The sequence below is a fragment of the Macrosteles quadrilineatus genome, unplaced genomic scaffold (genome assembly GCF_028750875.1).
Source record: "Macrosteles quadrilineatus isolate MER2022 unplaced genomic scaffold, UCM_ALF_1.0 Scaffold_9__3_contigs__length_116548681, whole genome shotgun sequence".
In the NCBI taxonomy this organism is placed as follows: Eukaryota; Metazoa; Arthropoda; class Insecta; order Hemiptera; family Cicadellidae; genus Macrosteles; species Macrosteles quadrilineatus.
This window is the reverse complement of record NW_026542602.1, coordinates 28,358,321-28,380,064: the sequence shown is the minus strand read 5'-3', so window position 1 is coordinate 28,380,064 and position 21,744 is coordinate 28,358,321. Positions and strand designations below refer to the sequence as shown.

The following is a 21,744-nucleotide window of genomic DNA, read 5'->3' as shown; positions in this document are numbered from 1 at the left end:
GACCGACTATTGTATGGTGTGTACATTGTGCACTGTACGTACAGTACGGGTGCTAGAGGGCCTTGAGATCGTATGCTCCGTTGGTTGCATTCGAGGCTGTAGAGTGCAGACTGGGTTTCATTTTTACACTGGTGAGAACAACACATAGTTTTCTCCTATATTCTCTTGAACTGTCTGATATAAAACTGGACAGGTTACAGTTTCATCTTTATCTTCTGATTTTATATTGAAATCTTTTTATTATTTCATCTGGTATGTTTAGTTTATTTTGCATATCTTAAAATGCAGTAATAATTGCTCACCTATATGTTATAGAACAAAACATTTGCAAATTGGTTTTAAGTGTTTTTAACATAAAAACGGAGGTCCCGATACAACCAACAAACACTTTTGGGACTTTTATTCAATTTATTTTGAAACGTGTATATACAGTTTTCTAATAGGCTACCGGTACAGTTTTACAAAATTTGAAAATATGTTATTGCTTTTAATTTGTAAAAAAGATCTTTTACATGTTATGTTGACATTTGTTTTGTCTGGTCCCTTTTAGTGCTACCGTTTTCACCCCCAGAACCTAAGTTGAAATCAGACCATCGTCAGACGCATCATCATCTCAGACGCATATTTGGCCTGAATATAAAAATCGCCCACGCGCAATTAGTCGCATTAATTTCCGCAGGTAACCATCCGATCCGAGGGTACAACAGGGGTCAGCAATTGTAACAGATTGGTCTATAAATACAGCGTGGACGACGTGTGTATGTGCGTGCGAGTGTGTGCGGTGTTGCCAAGTGGTCAGAGGTGCACAAAGTGGCAACGTCGCAGCGCAGCGCGTGCAATCGCAAGGCCGAAGAGAGTACGTCAAAAAATAGTCGCAGTCGCACTCGCACATCTTATTTCATTTGCCGCGGCCGCGATGTCGTTTGGCGCGTCGCGGTATTTCTGTTTTCACTATGTCAGCCCCCCTCCCTTCCTCACCCCTCACATTGCCGCCAATCACTCGTGTCTTCGGACATGGATATCTTGGGGTCTCAGAAAATATCTTTAATTTGCTTCAGAAATTTCTTGCTCATTAATTGTACATGTTTGTTGGTTGGATTCTGAACTTTCACTCTTTGGAAGAACATTTTTACATGACCTCGAAATCGTGATTTATTTGCGATACTACTGACAGGTACTACATAATCCATTTTGCAGGCATAGGTAGGCCTATGTAATATTCCAATGGTCTAAACATATTTTTGCACAATAACTTTGTTCTATATATTTTTGTCTAAGTGGTGCTAAGTTTGAGAATTTGGGTAGTCCATTGATCCTGTAAATTATAATTTGCATCGACAAGCAAAACTTTCCTATTATTTCTATGACTTGTAGGCCCTACTGTAGTTTCTCGCGATTCACCATTGTTGATTTAGCCTATGTTATTGACAAGAAAATTAGGCTGTAATTTTGTGACAATACCGTTACAGAATGAAAGCGGATATATCGGTCTACAAATGGCGGAGTTAATTGTGGCGGTAAGTCGGGTTAAAATAAGAGATGGCGGTATTTGTAGGCGAAGGGTATTGCCGAAAGTAGGGAAACACGTGACACCAGCAGTAGTCTTGCCAACGCCAACACGGCGTGAGGCGAGCCTCTGCCAACCAAAATGTTAGCCAATACCAACCATCCATCCGATACCACCGGCTGTCTGTTCACTCTGCGTATACATGTACAGTATACACCACTGCAGCTGACACACACTATAGAGCAATACGTAAAAAGGGCAGGCGTAGATAATCATGCCAAGTCATGGAGGGTGCCAGGCGAGTCCTGGGTTTTTTTAGTTAGTGTCACGACATCGTGAAATAAAATATACATATAAATTACTCTACATCTATAATTTACTGCATCTGTTCTGATTTGATATTACTTTCATTAATTACAAACCCACCAACCAACCACTAGGATATCAAGAATTTGAGATCTATTGTATACCCTGTCTACATATTAAAATTCATCTAACGTACAGTAAAAGATGTACCTAATATATACCACCAAGAGTTGTTTTCTATTCCATATTATACATATTCACTTAACAATACCAACCATCCACCAAATGCCAGGATTGGATTGGTTGTCTTCTATTTATGAAAATACAATTATTACACTCTACATGTTACAACACAAACATAAATTTATTGTATTTTTCCTCAGCTTGTGCATTTACACAATAGAAACCAGCTGATACCAAGATTGTCTTTTTCCTCAGCGTGTGAATTTACACAATACAAACCAGCTGATGCCAAGATTTATTGTCTTTTCCCTGAGCATGTGAATTTACACAATACAAACCAGCTGATACCAAGATTTTTTGTCTTTTTCCTCAGCGTGTGCATTTACACAATACAAACCAGCTGATACCAAGATTTATTGTCTTTTTCCTCAGCGTGTGCATTTACACAATACAAACCACCTGACACCGAGATTTATTGTCTTTTTCCTCAGCATGTGCATTTACACAATACAAACCAGCTGATACCAAGATTTTTTGTCTCTTATCTTTGCATAAAATTTAAACCGTACAATACAACACAACACAATACAACACAATACAATATAAAATAATATCAACCAAATACCAGATACCCAGATTTTTTGTCCCTTCTAACAACATATAAATGTACACAATACAATACCAACCAATCACCAAATACAAAGTTTAGTTGTCTCCTCTCGCTACATACAGTATTACCAATACTATAATACAATACAAACCTATACCAACCAACCACCATGTACAAATATTGGTTGACTCTTCTCTCTATGTATTCGTTTACACATTACCTACAATACAACACAACACCATACAACACAACACAATACAACAAAACACAATACAATATACTACAATTCAAAATTGTACCATCCAAACACTATATACCAAGATTTGTAGTCTCCTTTCAATACACATACATTTTCACAATTTAATTTCAACCCACCACCAAATACAAAGATTGGTTGTCTCCTCTCTCTAATTATACATATAAGCAATACAATACAATATAAAACAATACCAACCAACCACCAGATATATTTAATACCCATTTACTCGTTACAATAAAACTAATAGTGTAACAGAGATTGCTATTATACTAAGTGTATTTCTCTACAATACAAAAAAAAAACCACTTATAAAACAATACTATACCAATTAACTTGATACCAAGATTGGTTTTCTCTTTGCACACAAATTTACACATCACAATACAAAACAAAACAATACAATACGATAAACAACAACCAGATACCAACAATAGGCTACTATACCAACTAACTGGATACCAAGATTAGTTTTCTCTTTGAACACAAATTTACTCATCGCAATACAAAACAAAACAATACAATATGATAAACAACAACCAGATACCAACAATACTATACCAACTAACTAGATACCAAGATTAGTTTTTTCTTTGCACACAAATTTACACATCACAATACAAGACAATACAATACACTACAATACAATATACAACAACCAGATACCAAGATGTGTTGTCTCCTCCCACTACATTTATACGTTTACATAGTACAGTATTATACAGTTTACAGGTATAATACAGTATTATACATTACATTACAATACAATAAGATATCAACCAATCATCAGATACCAAAAGTTGGTGTCTCTTCTTTCAAAATATACCTTTACACATTACAACACAATACAAATCAATACAAATTCAAACCAACCACCAGTAACCACAATTTTTGTCTTCTCACCGTACAAATAAATTTACTCATTTACACATTACAATACCAATAAATACAATACCAACTAACCACTGGCTACCAAGATTGGTTTTCTCGTCTCCCTGCATACACAATTACACATTACAATACAACAATCAATCATCAGATACCAAGAGTTTCTGTCTCTTCTCTCAACATAGACATTTAAAGATTACAAAACATTACAATACAATACAATACTAAACAATACAAATCCATCCAACCACCAGATACCACAATTTTGATCTCCTCTTCCTACAAATACATTTACACATGACAATACAAAACAATACAATACTAACCAACGACTAGATACCAAGACATTTGTCTCCTCCTGCTATACACAAATCAAGACAGTACAATATATTTCAAATCAAAAAATACCCTCCAAACACTAGATACCAAGTTTGGTTGTCTCCTCTTTCTTCAAACACAGTACACATTACATACAATACAATACAAAACCAACCAACAACCACATACCAAGATGTGTTACATCCTCCCACTACATTTACGTTTCCACAATACAATACATTACATAAGGATAAAATAAAATATCAACCAATCATCAGATACCATGATTTGTTGTCTCTTCTCTCAACATATACATTTAACTCGTCACAATACAATACTAAACAATATCCAACGAACCACCAGATACCAAAAGTTGTTGTTTCCTCTTGCTACACATAAAGTTACTAGATACAATACCAACGAACAACTAGATACCAATAATGGTTGTCTCTTCTCTCTACATACACATTTACACATTACAATACAAAACCATGAACTACAAACCAAAGGTGGATATCATGATCAGTGTTCTTTTCTCCCTACATATCCATTTACACCTTACAATACAATACCAGCCATCCATCGGATACCAAGATTCACTATTGGAATGTTGTCGTTCCGAAACAGTGTTGTACGACCCAAATCGCATAATGGGCGAGGGGCCTTACTCTACATATACATTTATACATTACAATACAATGCAATACAATATTTAAAAAAACAATACTAACTATTAACTAGATACCAAGATATTTTGTTTTCTCTCTCTACATATAAATTCAAACAATACAATAAATTTATACATTACAATTAGATACGAAAAACAATACAATACCAACCATAACCAACAACAAGATACTGTGATCTGCCACTACATTATAAATCTACACAATACTATAGAATACACTACACAATAATAAAATGCCAACTACTACAAGATGCCAAGATGTGTTGTATCATCCCACTATACAGGGTGGCTGAAAAGTAACTTGCCCCCTGGTCCCCCCCTTAACCTTTCAACAGTTTGGGCAACCTTCTTAGAAATGAGGGGCTACAATAATTATGGTTAATTATAAAAATTTTGCCCTAAGGGGTAGCAGGGGTAGGGTGTAGCTCAACATTTTCAAGTGGCAAGTATAGTTTGGTATCATTTTACAGTTCTTGGCAAAACTAAACAATTTAAATAAAGAAAACCAAAATCGGACCATTAATAACAAAATGGCGCCCTAAAACGTTTCAAATCCAAATAACCATGAGGGGTGGCTAAAAATTAACTTGCATCCCCCTTAACTTTTAAACCTTTTGAGATATTTGAAATCGGTTTGCTGCAACCTGTTATGAGGGGCTACAATAATTATGGTTAATTATGCAAATTTTGCTCTTAGGGGTAGCGGGGGTACCGGTAGCTCAAAATGTTCAAACGGCAAGTATAGTCGAGTTTGATGTCATTTTACAGGTATTGGCAAAACTAAACAATTGAAATAAAGAAAACCAAAATCGGACCAATAATAACAAAATGGGTCTCTAAAACGTTTCAAATCCAAATAACCATTAGGGATGGCTGAAAATTAACTTGCACCCCCCTTAACTTTTAAACCTTTTGAGATATTTGAAATTGGTTTGCGGGAACCTGTTTAGATATGAGGGGCTACAATAATGATGGTTAATTTTGAAAATTTTTGTCCTTAGGGGTAGTGGGGGTCCGGTAGCTCAAAATTGTCAAATAGGAATTATGTTAGAGTTTGGTATGATCTTACAGGTCTTGACAAAACTGAACAATAAACATAAAGAAAATACAAATCGGATAACTAATAATAAAATGGTTGCTAAAAATTATTAAGACAATGGTTATTAAAAGTAGTTTTTAACTGCCATTTTGTTATTAGTGGTCCGATTTCTATTTAATCCGTGATAATTGTTTAGTTTTGTCAAGATCAGTAAAATGATACAAAACTCAACCATACCTATTTGAAAATTTTGAGCTACACCCCACCCCAACTTTAATTTTTTCTTTTAATTCACCATCATTATTGTAGCCCCTCATATCTTAACAGGTTGCCACAAACCAATTTTGAATATCTCAAATAGTTAAAAAAGTTAAGGGGGGTGAAAGTTAATTTTCATGGTTATTTGGATTTGAAATGTTTTAGGGCGTCATTTTGTTATTATTGGTCCGATTTTGGTTTTCTTTATGTCAATTGTTTAGTTTAGTCAAGATCTGTAAAATAATACCAAACTCAACTATACTTGTCATTTGAAAACTTTGAGCTACCCCCTACCCCCGCTACCCCTAAGGGAAACATTTTCTAAACTATCCATAATTATTGTAACCCCTCATGTCTAAAAAGGTTGTCGCAAAGCGATTTCAAATATCTTAAAGGGTTTATAAATTAAGGGGGGTGCAAGTTACTTTTTAGCCATACCCTGTATATTCGTTTGCACAGTACAATACATTATATTACTATAAAATAAACCAATCCCCAAATACAATTAATTGTTTTCTGTCTTGCCTTTTCAACCTTTAAATTACTATCTTTTCAATTAGTCAGAAAGAATTGACTTATATTATTTGGAATTTTTTTTTATTTTATATTATAATGTACATATGTGTTGCAGCTAATTTCAACGTTTAAATCTCTTAATTTCTATAAAATATATTTGGAATCTTTCAGGACCATCATGAAAATTTTACTACGACTATTGGTTTTATTCAAAGAAATACAATAGGCATAACGTTGATTTTAAAAATATGCACAGTAACATGCCACTACCAGTTATTGTATTGCTAATGTAATCTTGCTATTTTTGGAACAATGAGTATATGTAACAAAATATTTAAATTATTTTAAAGAAAACAATTTGCTGGCCAAGTTGAAACATCCTGTGGCCCACAAAGTAAATTTATCATATGTCAGAATTCTTGCCCTAGTCTCCACCAGGCCTGTCTATCCGATTGTCAGCTTTTTCATTTTAGGATTGTTTTATAAGCTTTTGCTTTGTTCCTGATTTAACTAACAATCTTGTCAGCCACTCGGTTGATCTGACTAATTTATGATCCAACTATTTTGAGAGGTTTATAATTTATCCATTTTTTTTTAGATTAATTTATTTTGAAATATCAAAGTGAATCACTTCTGTTTATTTAGATCCATCCGATAAGAAGTGTTGTTCTTTGGTATTGTTTTAAAGAAAAATACATTTACTTGTATTACTAGACCTACTTTATGCAAGAATACAATTATATTTTCTTTTAGATATTTTGAGTAGGCCTATCTTGAGCATTGGTTGTGCTGTGCAGTGTGAAATTATGTTACAAGACCTGGTTTTAACTTTAAACCCTTAGTCTAGTTTACAACCTTAAGGAGACATACTGTTGGAAAAAACTACCTACTCGACAAACTTGATGTGTTCCCCTAAGTATGTTTAGAAATAAAAGGAACTGTTATACAGAGTGTATAAAAAGTCCCGGGTCGGTTAAATATCTTTTTGAAATATTTAAAATAGAGCTACAAAACTTTGCACAAAGTTACGAAACATAAAAATCTATTTTATCACATATTCAATGGTGCGCTACTTCCTCAGGGGGGCCCGCTAGAAGTCAGAAGAAAATCTTAAATGTAAGCATAGGTTGATTTGCATATCAAATAAAAGTCTTTATTAGTAGAATATAATTTGGCGCAAACCCGAACTCAAATGGACAACCGAGTCCAAAATGACAGCTATTCAAAGATGCATTGAATTTGCAGTGACCTGTTATCAACCTGTGCTTACATTTTTAAGATTTTCTTCTGACTCCTAGTGGGCTGCTCCCTGAGGATTGAGGAAGTATCACTGAAATGTGATCAAATAGATTTTTATGTCCAGTAACTTTGTGCAAAGTTTTGTAGTTCTATTTTAAACATAAAAAAATATATATATTTAACTGACCCGGGACTTTATGGACCCTGTGTATAATAAATTATGATGACTTTGATCCTGAAGAATATTTATATATACATATTTATTTGTGTACTTATGAATAAAGTTTTCAAGATATCAATATGTTGGATTAGAATCCTTATATCATTTATAAACAGTATATTGATAGGTCAATTTGAAATTGAAATTCATCACATTGAAAACTGAAACCTAATTAATTCAATTTTTGAAACAACATACAGCCAATTATTTAAGTTATTTTCAGTGTATAGGGGAGATAGGTAGAAGAGTGATTCATGACTTCAAAATTCTTTATACATGCAAAACATAGATTAAATAATTAAAATTGCTAAAGATTGTAGTAGGAAGGTCCTGAATTAATCCGTTATATTTTATTGCAGATGTTGGCGGTGCAGGCGGGAATGGAGAGGGACCTAGGAGCGCAGCGGGACCGACAGATCCGGCTGCACTCTGTACACACAGACCTAGAACTGGACCTGCCTCCTAGCATATCACTGCCAGATGGCGAGGAGATACCTTACGGCAGCTCGACTAGGCTGCATATACGCGACTCGGAACAGGTACGTCACATCCACTTGGGTCGTAGGCCTAAGCAAAACGAGTGGTGAGCGGGTAAAGTGCAAGAACCAATTGCACTGATCAAGTTCAATAATATGCAGGACGCCAACCCATAACATCGCTGTGGATTCCTAGTCCGCCGTGCTACTGACTCACCACAAATGAAAACTCACTCAATTAAAATGAAAAGTAAATCGTTATACTACACAAAAAGGAAACAGGTATGTCACAGAACTTCAACAATGGTAAATCAAGGATAAGGAATTAATTCTTTTAAACAAACAATTGATCTGTATTGGAGGCTGTTAATAACTATAAGATGAGTGCTACAATTGAGCTTTGATAGTGAAATAAGACATTCCATCTATATGAACCAGATGTTGCCAATTGTTTAGTAAATAAGCATTTAGTTGAATGAGCCACTCACAGACTTCCTTTACAGTCTAAAGTCCCATTTTTTACCTTGACTTGAAACATGAAAGACCCTATAGCTTCCAATAAGTCATCCTAACAGTTTGGCTTTCTTAAAAAGTTGGCAAAGTAAATTTATATCGGTAGACTACTAGAAATAGGTCTTACCATGCCACCTAAGGAAATAGCTTCCTCCCTTTAGTGAAATATGCTAAGGCTTACAAAACGCAGTGATTCCTCAAACTAAGAGTTGTAACATTGTTGCAATCGCAATGCAAAATTATTGACCAAAGTGCAGTGTTCAGAGGTGGTTGTGCTAAAGGAATGCATTTGATGGTATTTTAGACTGAGCACTGAGCAGAGCAAGGGCCAAGATCTGACCACGTGGGTTGCATTGTCAGATTACATCGTGTAGTTACTTTATAGTGACAACGCCGTCGGTTTGTGGCTACCAGATGCTCCTTGGCTGGCAGCATGTCCGTTTTATTCTTCTCTAATTCCAGAAGACAAAAATTATAACACTCCTCTCTCGAATGATCGGGTTGAAGAATTCTAATTGGCCTTGTTATAGTGGATTTATATCCCCGTTCCAAACTGCAGGTCTAAATATACTTAGAAGCAACAGTGTTGCGTTCGCTCTTTCAATTTGTCAACTTGCTATGTGTTATTCAAGATGAGTTTTACTGCCGCCATTTATTTCAATATGTCTACTCTGTTCATATTCTCAGTCTCGTAACAACTTTTTCACCTGGTATTTATGTTATTGGTTTCTATGAAACATTTCTGTTCCTTTGCTAATAAACATATATTGTATTTGATGTAGGGTTGGATACGTACAGCAGATCCGATATAATGAGAAACTATTACCACAGATTTAACACATATCTAGTATGAACTTTTATCAATCTTTGCGCTCGTAATATTCTAAAAAGACTACATAAATTGTTGAAGTTTTGCAGACTTAATATGTTAAGTTAGTATACATTTTAAAATTGAATGCATGATTATATATATTATAAAGGAACCTTCAGTGCTCGATTTGTAAAAAATCAGGTGCCGGAACTATAACCTATTTAATGTGATTAGTACCTTTTTATTCCAATATTTTTATCTTTCCGATAGAGAGGTATTGGAACTCCAATCTGCGATGAGTGGAGTGTCCAATCGAAATCTATTACCACTTACCATCTTTTTTGTATATTTACCGTCTTATTGTGAGTAACAGTATAAGCGTAAATATATGTTTTAAGTGTTATAAGACGTTTCTTTTATTTACTTTCCGTAAATTTAATAACACGTACAATGCTGATCAAGAAGTTATTTGATAATATTTATCGACTACTTTATGGATTAAACCTACCAAGGAAGATATCTATGACACAGGTAAAAAAACGTTTATGACATCCTATTATTTTAATTATATTAGTAGATATATAAAGGTATAGAGATTAGAGAGAAAAAGTGTAAGAGATTTATGACTTATATAAGTGTAAGAGATACGTACAATTTTCTAACTCAGCAAATTTTACCTCTCAGGTTGAAATGCAAAATAGCAAGAATATTCACAATGGCAGCCACACTTTATTTCACAGAGTTAAGCCAGTTTATTTGCAGTGCACTAAGTCATTATAACGACCTGAGAGTGCAACTTTATGTCATCCAATAATCCTCCATGATAAACGCTCAGTAATTACATTATTTTTATACCCTTGAGCACTCATGCAGCCTGGCCACAGATTTCAACTGTTTTAGTTGATATTTTTCCTAATTATTCAAATTTAATTTACTTAGCTGCAGACTCAGATTTATGATCACTGGTTTAAGTGAACAGTTTCTGTAGAGTTCCATTACTTTGATTATGGCATCATAATCTGGAGTTTATGGCATGATGTTCAAAACTAGGAAATGAAGAAGAATTAATGTCTTCCATTTTGGTTTATTGCCGAGTTTAATACTTTTGTTTGTACTTTTGTAATTGCTGGTTTAAATTTTCTATTTGAATATTAGTTTGAACATTTTGCATTTGTTTCTTTAAGATCTTATATTATTTCATTATTTTGATAATTTTGTGAAAATTCAAAAGACATTATAACTGTTATTATTATTTGTTTATTTGTTATATTTGAGTCTAAGGACTACAACATATCAAATCTCCTGTACAAAAGCCAATTGTTAAAACAATAAATCATCAATAATTTTTAAAAAATACAGTACAGTACATAAAGTTGAAATTTAAACTAAGATATGATATTTTCAAGTTCTGAGCTTTCTGTTGTGCTCAAAAAGTGTTTTATTTTCTGACATCATCCTTTCATTACACCAAACTTATTACACTGAATTAGGTTTTGTACCAGGTTAGCATACGAGGCATCTCACTTCATTCTGCACTCATCTTTTCAGATTAAAATTTCCCCAATACTGTCCTCATCTCAATTTGTATTTATAATCTAAATTACGAGTAGCCTACCAACTTCTATAAAATTGTTGGCATCCTTTAGCTTAGAAAAAATGAAAAATTCTTGCAAATCAATTTAATAGGGTTTTGTCATTAATAAATCAGCTACTGCCAGTCATGGAGTAGTCTCTCTATAACAATCGACAACAAGGAGAAACAATAAATGTTTTCAAAGAATTGATCTGGCAAACTTTGCAACTCTGTTGCGATGAAAAATGCTAATCAGCAACAATTTGCACAACTTTGCAGCCTCGGGACGTAGCATTTAGTTAGCAGTGGCGGCCAAATGATCAAATAATAAATTGAGAATAAACCAGGGTCAAAGCACACTTTGCACGGATGCCAAATGTTTATGTGAAGTGACAATGGCCTCAGCCACCTTTGTGAGAGTTTGTCAGGAATAAGATATGCACAAAGTAAAGTGTAGTTCGAACTGATCACCTCAGCCCAGTCTTGTTCTGACCTAAGGAAGCATCTGAAAATACTTGTTATGTATTGTGAGGGAGACTGGTGGTTGGATATTTCTATATTGAGACAAGTATAAGGATACCATTTCAACCTGTAGCTTATCCAGAGGGAGAGTCTTTATCAGTTAGGTTATGTTATTTAAGTTCTCTATGCCTGGACACCAAATGTATTTTCCTTTGTATTTCATTTTTAAGGTATTGCATTTTAAATGAATAGTAAGCAAAATTATGACCACTTAAAATAAAAAACCATAATCAATTTCAAAAAATGTTATTAAAACCTGTATATTTAACAGTTTTTTATTTTTTATTTGAGTTTAGAACGCCTTTACAAGCGTAATTTACATCAATGTTATGTCACACCTAAAATTGCAGTCAAAACAAACCCCATCACGTACTTGTTATGAATTAACCAGCTATATCGCTTTCCTGAAAAGTCATTTTAGAAGTTAATAGATACATTACAACATTTTACTTAAATCATTATACTAGGCTAAGTTTAGAATATTTAAATGAAATTATACATTATCTTGTAATGGAGTAAGTTAATCTAGTATAACACCTTAACAAAAGGGGTGATCCCAGCTAGATTACGTGGGAAAAGGTCCGGGTAAGCTATAGTGCACATTGAAGACACAAAAAGAGACGCAAAACACAATATTTCATCGTGTTGACACCCCAATTGGCTTTTGTACCTAAATATCCTTGTCTACACTTGAATAAATTAACTAAACAACATTGTGTGATTGCAGGAGAGCGAAATCTACCAGAAATGTATCCGAGCGCCTCCGAACCGGACGGTGTTTGACGGTGAGAGTCCGCCACCTTATCGGTCGAGTTCCGCGGGGCTTTTGTCTCTAGGCTCCTCCTCCTCCCACACATCTAGCGAGTGGAGTCACGGTGTCGTCAGATGCCACTCCATGTCTAGTAGGTGAGAAAGGCCTATACAAACAGTTGGCTTGATAATAATGCAATCTCTCCAGTCTCCATTATCCAGATGCCTAGGAGAAACTTATTTTTGTAATTGAAGATGAAGATATAGAATATCTCTTTTTTATCTCTTTCTGCAAACAATTAATTGTGTTCACAAAGAAAGATACAAATGCAGCAGGAACTCATTTTATGGACACAGTCAAAGCTGATTTTGTAATGTGGGCTTGTTGGCTATAATTATTTATGCTATGCAAGCCTACACTACTCTTTTTTCTTGCTACACTGTTGGAATATTTTTAGAGAATATGAAAGAGAATAATGCTCAACGCTTTTTTGGAAAGTGTTCCAAACCCATATGGAGGGGTGTATCGGGAATTGAACTTGTAACTATTTTGAGTATTGTTATAATAATACTAATTCGAGAGAAGTAAAACCGGGTCGCCGGAAGACTGCCCCCCGGAAAACTACCCCCCCAAACAGGTCCCTACGTCATATTGACGTCAGAGACCGGGGGGGGGTAGTTTTCCAGTCACGGACACTCAAATTTAGTTGTCAGACAGTTCTAATCTAACCTAACCTAACCAACCAAACTTGCTGTAACATTTCGAAATTCTGTTTTATATTCACCACATGACTTTTCTATTATCCAATGGAATTACTCGAATTAAAATTAAAATTAAATAGCATGATTTGTCTAGGGGGGGTAGTATTCCAGTCGCGGACACGGCTTCCATATTGGTTAGTTGGCAGATTTTGTGACGTCACGTTTCACCTGGGGGGTAGTTTTCCGGGGGATAGTATTCCGCATCCCCGTAAAACCTTGCCCCAGTGTAGAAGAGATACTCGCCTTTGGCTCGCTGGTGGCTCTGCCCCCAGGCCCCCTCTTTATCTTATTCGTAATTTAAAAAAATGCCACTGGGGACAGGATTATGTCAGGGAATTTGTTCTGCAACAAATACAAATCATAACTTGGCAGTAGCAAAGTATTTCATAGACAACAAACAAGTCTTGACATGTTGCATTCTCCATGTGGGTTTGTGCTCTAATGATTGAAGTTACTGTAGCTAAGGCACATTTACCGTAAAACTAACTTTAGTTTAATTAGTAGAGCAATAAAGTTACAATCTTCTTTAAAGAAAGGGGGAGTTACCGTAACAATATTTTAGTTAGTCTTAGGTCCCTTTCCGTGATTTGGGGGGGGGGGGATAATCATCACCGGTATGAAGAATACTTTGGGGGCCGACCTCTGTGTTGTGCACAATACATGATTAAATCAAAATAAACTTATTAGAAACGTTATTATTATTGCCACCTGTCCCATTTCCCCACGATGGGAGGGGGGGGGGAGTTATCAGAAGGGTGCACAAATTTTATTAAGTTATCTCTTTACTCTAAATGTTCACGGATTTATTGATTGAAAACCATACAATCGACAATCCACTGTTCAACTGTTTTAATCAATACGGTACTATTGCATTGTAGCCTAGATTTTGCTATTTCTGACAGTTAATAACTGACCACATGACAAGTTCCTTTTGACAATTCATTTTACTTCAAGTTGCAACCGTAGCAACATTACATTGTGGTCAAAGGGTTAAACACATTGTCCATATTTCTCCATCACTTATTGTCAAGTGACTGGAGTTGCATTACAACATTGTATATGACCTTGGGTCACAGATGCCAGCAGTTGTTTTGATGCTTTTACCCTCTGGTCCATTATTATTGCTTTGAGTCAAATCTGTTTTGGAGTGCAATTTAATCATTGTTTGTTCTATGTAACTTTGTCACATACAGTTTACAGTATTATTACTATTGTTTTTAGCTAATTTCCCATATAGGGGATAAGCTCTTGCTAAGACGATGTAAACACTACTAATGTGGGGTGGACCACTGACCAGGGGTTTTTTACCCCTTTTGGTAATACCTAGACCAGGACCTCTTTGCTTTATCGTTCTGATGTTGCCAGAGGCCAAAAACATCATCCGTCCAAATTTATGTATATATCATTATGTAAGTTATTTATGTCGACTACCACGAAAACTTGTAAACCTACATTTATTTAACGAGTTTACTATCAGCATGATCGGACTATGAGAACGGGGTTTTATGGAATGAAAATGGGGTTTCCCCATTTTTGACACTCAAAATATAAAATGTTGCAGTTTCTTTCCAAACCATCTTGTAGAGCTATAAAAAGCATATACAGTAACCCACTTATCCAACCTTGGCAAGTCCAACTCCTCATTTAATCTGACTGTAACAATGTTATCGCAGTAATATTGTGACTATTTACAATGGCCATATGGAGATCATCACAGGCAAATGGAAATTTGCTTGATCAGCTGGTTTGCTGTGACGGGGGTATTTTTAACATTCAGTTGACTTTCTCATGACCACATGAGTTTTTAGAACTAAACTGATTCATTTCTGTTTCTAAAACCATTTTACGCTCAGTGGTAACAATTTTAAAAGTATGCGCTACATCCACCATTAGAAAATCACTGCTATCATTCGTGGGATGTTGACCCATGAATCAAAACCATTGTTTCACACTTCCAGTTTTTTATTTCTATATGCCAGTGGAATTTTAACTGAAGTCAACGTGAGATTAAATGTTGTTATGGGAAAGTGGTCCAAACCCATTAAAGTTTTGTGGATGTGCCGGGAATCAAATTCATCCCTCCGTTAATTTCTATTGTTGACAACTCCAAAGGGATGTCAAAGTCCGAGACACTAACCACTAGACAGAGAAGTAAGATACAGAGGATCCGTTCAATGGTAGTCCTACACACTTAAGTTGTGTCTATAGCAAATACTATTTGTTATCGCCTTCCGCTCTCCTTTCCCCCTTGCCATCACGTACTACAGCGCTTACGCTGCAGGAAGGACCTGTGCGCTACAAAATGCTGTTGTTGTTGCTGTACAAAATGCTATATGGCCATCGCCGTTCAGGCTCTTCCTAGCTCGGTACGAGTACATTTCCGCCCCAACATACCAAGAGCTATAGGCACACTGTTGGTATCTTGCTTCTCTGCTCTAGGTTAGCAATATGAATACACCCAATAACTTAGTACAAAAAAGCATTGTAGTACAAAAGTACATGTGGAAAATTTCTATTTACTAAATATTTAATGCACCTAATAATTAATTTTATGTGAGACTTCCTTAAAAGAAATTATTATACAATTATACAAATTAATATACAAAAATTTTAAATCCATTGCGAACAGTTTTGTACCCACAGGTTAGAATGTTGACCTGTGTTTTGTGTTTTCAGGTACCCTCCACCACCACACTTACCGGCTGTGATAGTTCCCACACGACAGAGGTTATCCAACAGTTCCGTCGCGGACCCACCACATCCCCCCGCCCCCAAGCCTCCACCTCGCCCCTCGCCATCGCCTCTCTAGGCCACCTCGCCTTCTCTCTATCATCCGCTGGCGAACGATCCATTCCATCTTTGTAATTCTTGGCTAGCCTTTTGGATGTTGTGTTTAGTTTCGTAGCAGATTTATTTTTTCGGGCAGTCTACTTTGTGCACAGAATTCTTAAGAGTAATTTTTTGTTAAATTGAAATCTAAAAACTAGAAAAACTTTATCGAATTGTAGGTATAATTTTTCACCAGATTTGCTGAATCTTGTCAGAGCGACGTAAAAACACTGGCAACGGAAATGTTTATGAATAGTTTGCAAATGCTGTTTTTAGCTCAATTGTTACGACTCAGAGTTGATAGATTAATTAGGATAATGTACAACTGGTATGAAACTCACTCCTGATGTTTGTAGCTGCAACGTTAGGTCTCAGGTCAAATCTTGTTTCTGAGTGAAATTAAATTGTATAACCTGTATTGCAGAGGATATACACCTCTGCTTAAATCTATATTATCAGTATTATACATTTTAGTTTTTATTTTATTCCTATTTGTGGAGGATTTACTCCTGCCTATACAGTAGACAATATTTTTAACCCTGAAAATATTTGGCCATAACAGCTCTGTACCACACGCTACTATCTTCTGTACTTTTTATTCTACTTACAATACATTTCTAGCAATCAAATCTAGCTGATCCTACTAAAAAAATTAATTATTGATTGGAGTTAACAGACAGAAATAATGTTAACCCAGTTCAGACAAGGTAACTAAGATAGAATAGTAACCTAATTTTGCGTCTTTACAAACATCAATGGAGATTTGAACTGTCCATTCCACTGCAAAATGTCTCCATTTGAATGAATGTGCCTACATAATAATGTGTATAGTGGTTTTCAAATGAAAATGTTGAGGTTAGAAATTGATAATGAACAAACCGAGGATGTTGTTTAAGTTGTTACCACTGAAGGTGTTCAACGATACCAAATCCATTCTATTGGATTTACTATATTATCTGTACTTTTTTCAGTATTATAATTGTAATTGATTATTTTATTGATTTAGTTACTTGAAACAGTTGTTGTCCTTTATATTTACCAGTAACTGTTGTGCTAGTTTTATATTTTATTGTATTATTGTATAGCGTATAATGAATGGATACATTCAAATTGGTATAACATTCAACACTTTCTTAATTTAGTCCTGAAATATTTGTCTGTATGACTAAACCACTGTTACCTGACCAATGTCAAATTGTACTTTTACTTTTACAATCAAAATCATAAATATATCAAACACTCATTGGAGTGAAAGACATAGGCTTCTAATAGGTTCTCCACTTCCATTCTTCTTGTTTCCATTGTCAAATTCATGGTTGAAGAGCTACTTCTCTAAAAGATGTAAAGTAAAAGTAAGTAACAGACATAGAAAGTCAATATCCTAACAGATTATTCTGACAAAATATCTATATTTTAAAACAAATATATACTTGGCTGATTCACTAGTCTTCTTCTTGTGTGATTCATTCTATGAATGTTATCATTTATGTTTATTCGTAGTTTATTCATTTATTATAAACTGTATATTGTAGTCAAAATCTCTTTTAATATTTGTTATGTCACTATAAAAGGGAAGAATTGTTATACAGATTTATATACAAATAGAATCAATCCTAATATGCATAATACTACACATAAACTTAATGTAGATTTATTGATAATACTGTTAGAAGCTAATTTCAATGTTTAAGTAGGAACATTTTGCAGTGGACAATGCCTTAGCCTATTTTACACTTAGTTCAATTGTTAAAGTTAGGCTGATCATTTGTCCATAGAAGTGTGTCTGTGATAGGCTATATGATGATAATCAAGGGTTGCCGTCTGTTATTTATTTTTATTTCATTAATTAATTGTGGAATTTTTATTTGTTTATATTTCTACTTTGTACAATGTTGATTGTTTGGTGTATTTAAGTATTATTCAGTTAATTGGAATTTGTGGAACGGCATTCAGTTTAAAACGTTTTACAGTGTGATACAATGGTTGATAAAGATCCAAGGTTTTTACTCAGGAATAAATTTAAGAAAATGTATGATCCTAATCCTAAAAAATACAGCTTTGATTAGGTTTTTACATTTAGACTTTTAAACTATATATCTTAAAGCACGGTACGCACTGAGTCGACTACGGCTCGGCCTTACGTACCTGGCTCCAGCGGTTTACCCGTGCACTGCACTGGCCTTCTCCATTTGACACCAGGCGGAAAAACGTCACAACCTCGAGTTCACCATTCTAGTGTTGCTGTCAGTGCACACAAAACATTTGTATACAAAATTGCATATCTCCAAAAGTAACAAAAACTTACATGGAGTAAGGTTGTTACACGAACGTCCAATTTAGATGGTAAACAATTGAAAAATTTTACAATTTAAACATTCTACAACTGGTGGAGTTTTTTAGTGATATAAGATTCATTAAGACCACCACATTCCAAGTTTCATAAACAGGATTATCAAAATCGTCAATTCATTTTCAGTTTGCCGATTCGGCGGAAGGCCTAAGTCGCTCCTAGGACCAGCCGACGCCGAAACCGAATTGCTCTGTATAGGGCAAGCTGGACCGGTGTAGTGCGCGGCGTCTCACAAGCTGGACCGGTGTAGTGCGCGGCGTCTCATTTGATTACGTGTATCTTAACATTTTAAAAAGGCCGTAGTCGACTCAGTTCGTGCTGTGCTTTATAGTCTGTATTTTTATCATTTGTTTATTTAATTGACCAAAAAAATGCATTCAAGCGTCAACATTGTGTTAAGACAAGTGACTTAATTTCTGTGTTCAAAATAGCTGGTTCTATTTTGTTAAACCAAAGACAAACTGACCTCAATCTGGACTAAATTGTGATTCCAATCAATTTGTTCGTTGCTGTCTGAGCTTTCAGTTCTTCCAATAGCTTATTACATAAATATTTAGCACTTTGCAAAGTATGATTTATTTTACAAGTATCGATATGTAGCCTCAATAACCTTGTATATTTACTATTGAGTTAATTTTTTATTAGTTTCGGACGGCAACGAGGCTGCATACCGGTAATTCTTTACACTGCACTTCTGCTTCCTCCCTCACCGTGCAATATCTTCAACATTGGTTTAACAATATTTTCACCATAGGCTCGAGAATAGGATTTATATCAATATTATATATAAATATATTATTTATTCCAGCATAGTAGTTCAGGATACAGCTCTGGATAGGTGGGTAGTGGATGTGTCAGAGAATTATTCTCTTAGGAAATAGATGTTTCCTTTAACAAGCAACTATTCTAGTAAAGTAGTAACTGAAATCACACATTTACGGGTATACATATTTGTAGCTCATCTTCTATCCTGGTTTGAAAAGGAGACTCGCCTTCTTTCCCATGCTATTTTATTTTCAATCAAAAGTTTTCTTTTGTTATTTTGACTTTTTAACTGTGCATCATAAGTCCTAGTATATGTTCTAAAAACATTTTGTCTTGAATTGGTTCTCTACTTTAAAATTAACCTCGTATATTAAAACAACTTTTCATTGGCACACAACCATTGCCCATTATTCAGAGTCTTTCAGTATAATATCCATAATTATATATATGCAGTGTTTAATATAGAATTTATTCAGTTGTTATTATCTGTATTGTTTAAGGGAAGGACGCACCGCCCAACGCCAGCGGCCTAGTATCGTTTATTAGTTTAGAATCAATCTTTTAGCTCCAACACTTGGTTTTCCTAGCTTTCTAAAAGTGCCTTTTATGGAAGAGTCGCGGGCGCGGGCGGTGGGGACAAGATGGACATCACAGTGGCTGGACTGACTTATGGACCGCTCTCGTTATTTATTTTAGAAGATTGTGTTGTGGAGAACTCTCAGAACTGTGTGAGTGATGAGTCTCGGCCTGAGAGATGCGGACGGTCGTGTGCCACGCCGGACTACGGATCACGACAATCATTACTTCTTAGCCACCCAACTATCGTTGTTTGTATTACTTTTGTTTAAAACCAAACGATTCTCCAACTCTGTGTTACAGTCATAAATTTATTGTAGCCGGGTTGAGTGACAAATGTGTCTGTATTACCTTTTGTTTTTCTCACATTTATGAAATTACTTTTAATTGAAAATTAACACGCATATTTTAGCTCAAAGCCTATAAAAAGACACCAAAGTAAACATTCCTAGCGGTCCGAGGATTTCAAATTTGCCTTCGACTAAGTACAAATGTAAGCGTACGACCGTCCGCTCTCAGTTGCCGCAAGTGGGACACTTTGTGATAATATTTGTGGTTCCCGACATCGAGGTCCGGCCCCAGCGACTACGGAAGTGGCCGGACTTCGAGGTGATATCGCTTGTACGGTAATTCGATGTATATTATATTTAATTTATGTAAAATAAATAAAATGGGTGATACGGATGGCGCACGCTCTAGACACAATTTATTATTTTGTTTATGGTTTAATGAGATGAAACCGTTTTTTATAACTGTATAAAGTGTATGATAGAACGGAAGAGGTTATTCCTTAATGTAAAATACGACATGTTTCCATTGTGATTTTATCTTTTTTGTCTAGAACATGCAGTAAAATTTTATGGTAGTATTTATTTATGTGACTGAGACTCACAGTCGACTGAATTTCAGTTATCTACTGCATGTACTGTGTTGTTATTTTTTATTTATTTAAATTAATGTGAAAAAGTTTAAGCGTACTACTAACGAAAATGTCAGTTCCGACTGAAAAAAACAAATTGCGGTCAATGTTATCACCAATTTAGTCATTTAAAGAAATTAAACGGAAATTAAAATAAGACTGTTTTAATTCACCCCCCCCCCCACCCCTTCCTCATACTTGATTGATCTACAAAGCTTTTTGGTAAACCTTTGGTCACCATTGAGAACTGAACTGACCACTGATCCAATACAATGAAGTACCAAGGCTGGGGTAGCTGACTGGTTATAGCGCTCACTTAAGGCCCAATTCACACCGAACGGACGTCGGGCGGAGACGTGGCACGGACGAGGCACAGACGTGGCAATGACGTGGCGTGTTCAATGCACACCGAAGGGACGGTGAAGGGACTGTACAGTGGCGAGACAACCTGTATGTAGACTAGAAGCTTTGGTTTTTGCTTATTTCTATTAATGTCAATGGTGTTAGTTAATTTCTGTCAACTTAATTAGTACAAACAAGGGAATTGTTCTACTTTCTCACAAAATTTTATACTAAATTCAATGTCATCTCGCATAGTAAAGAAACAACTCACAATCTACACACAAAAACAACTCTACACAACAAGGTTGGTAAGTACAAGCACACTATACACAAGAAGTTTGGTAAGTATAGTACAATATTTGCAGTCCGAACAACGGGCGCGCTACGGACATGCCACTTCCGATACGCCACGAGGGACGCCGAAGCGACGTGGCGGTGGCGAGAGGGCGGCCGCCCGCGCCACGTCACTTGTGTGTGCATTGACCAATTTGTTTACATGGGGAGGCGAGGAACGGACATATGTCCTCG

General features: G+C 35.4%; 1 protein-coding gene across 1 annotated transcript in view; it reads left to right on the top strand.

The window, feature by feature from the left end:
* Positions 1–21,031, top strand: part of LOC129002453 (protein TMEPAI-like) — a 100,334-nt gene extending 79,303 nt beyond the window's left edge. Inside the window, exons 4-6 of the mRNA XM_054430271.1 lie at positions 8,388–8,567; positions 12,651–12,829; positions 16,112–21,031. Of these exons, the coding sequence (XP_054286246.1) occupies positions 8,388–8,567; positions 12,651–12,829; positions 16,112–16,244 (492 nt within the window). The 3' untranslated portion in view covers positions 16,245–21,031. The remainder of the gene's footprint in view (positions 1–8,387; positions 8,568–12,650; positions 12,830–16,111) is intronic.
* Positions 21,032–21,744: the final 713 nt, after the last annotated feature.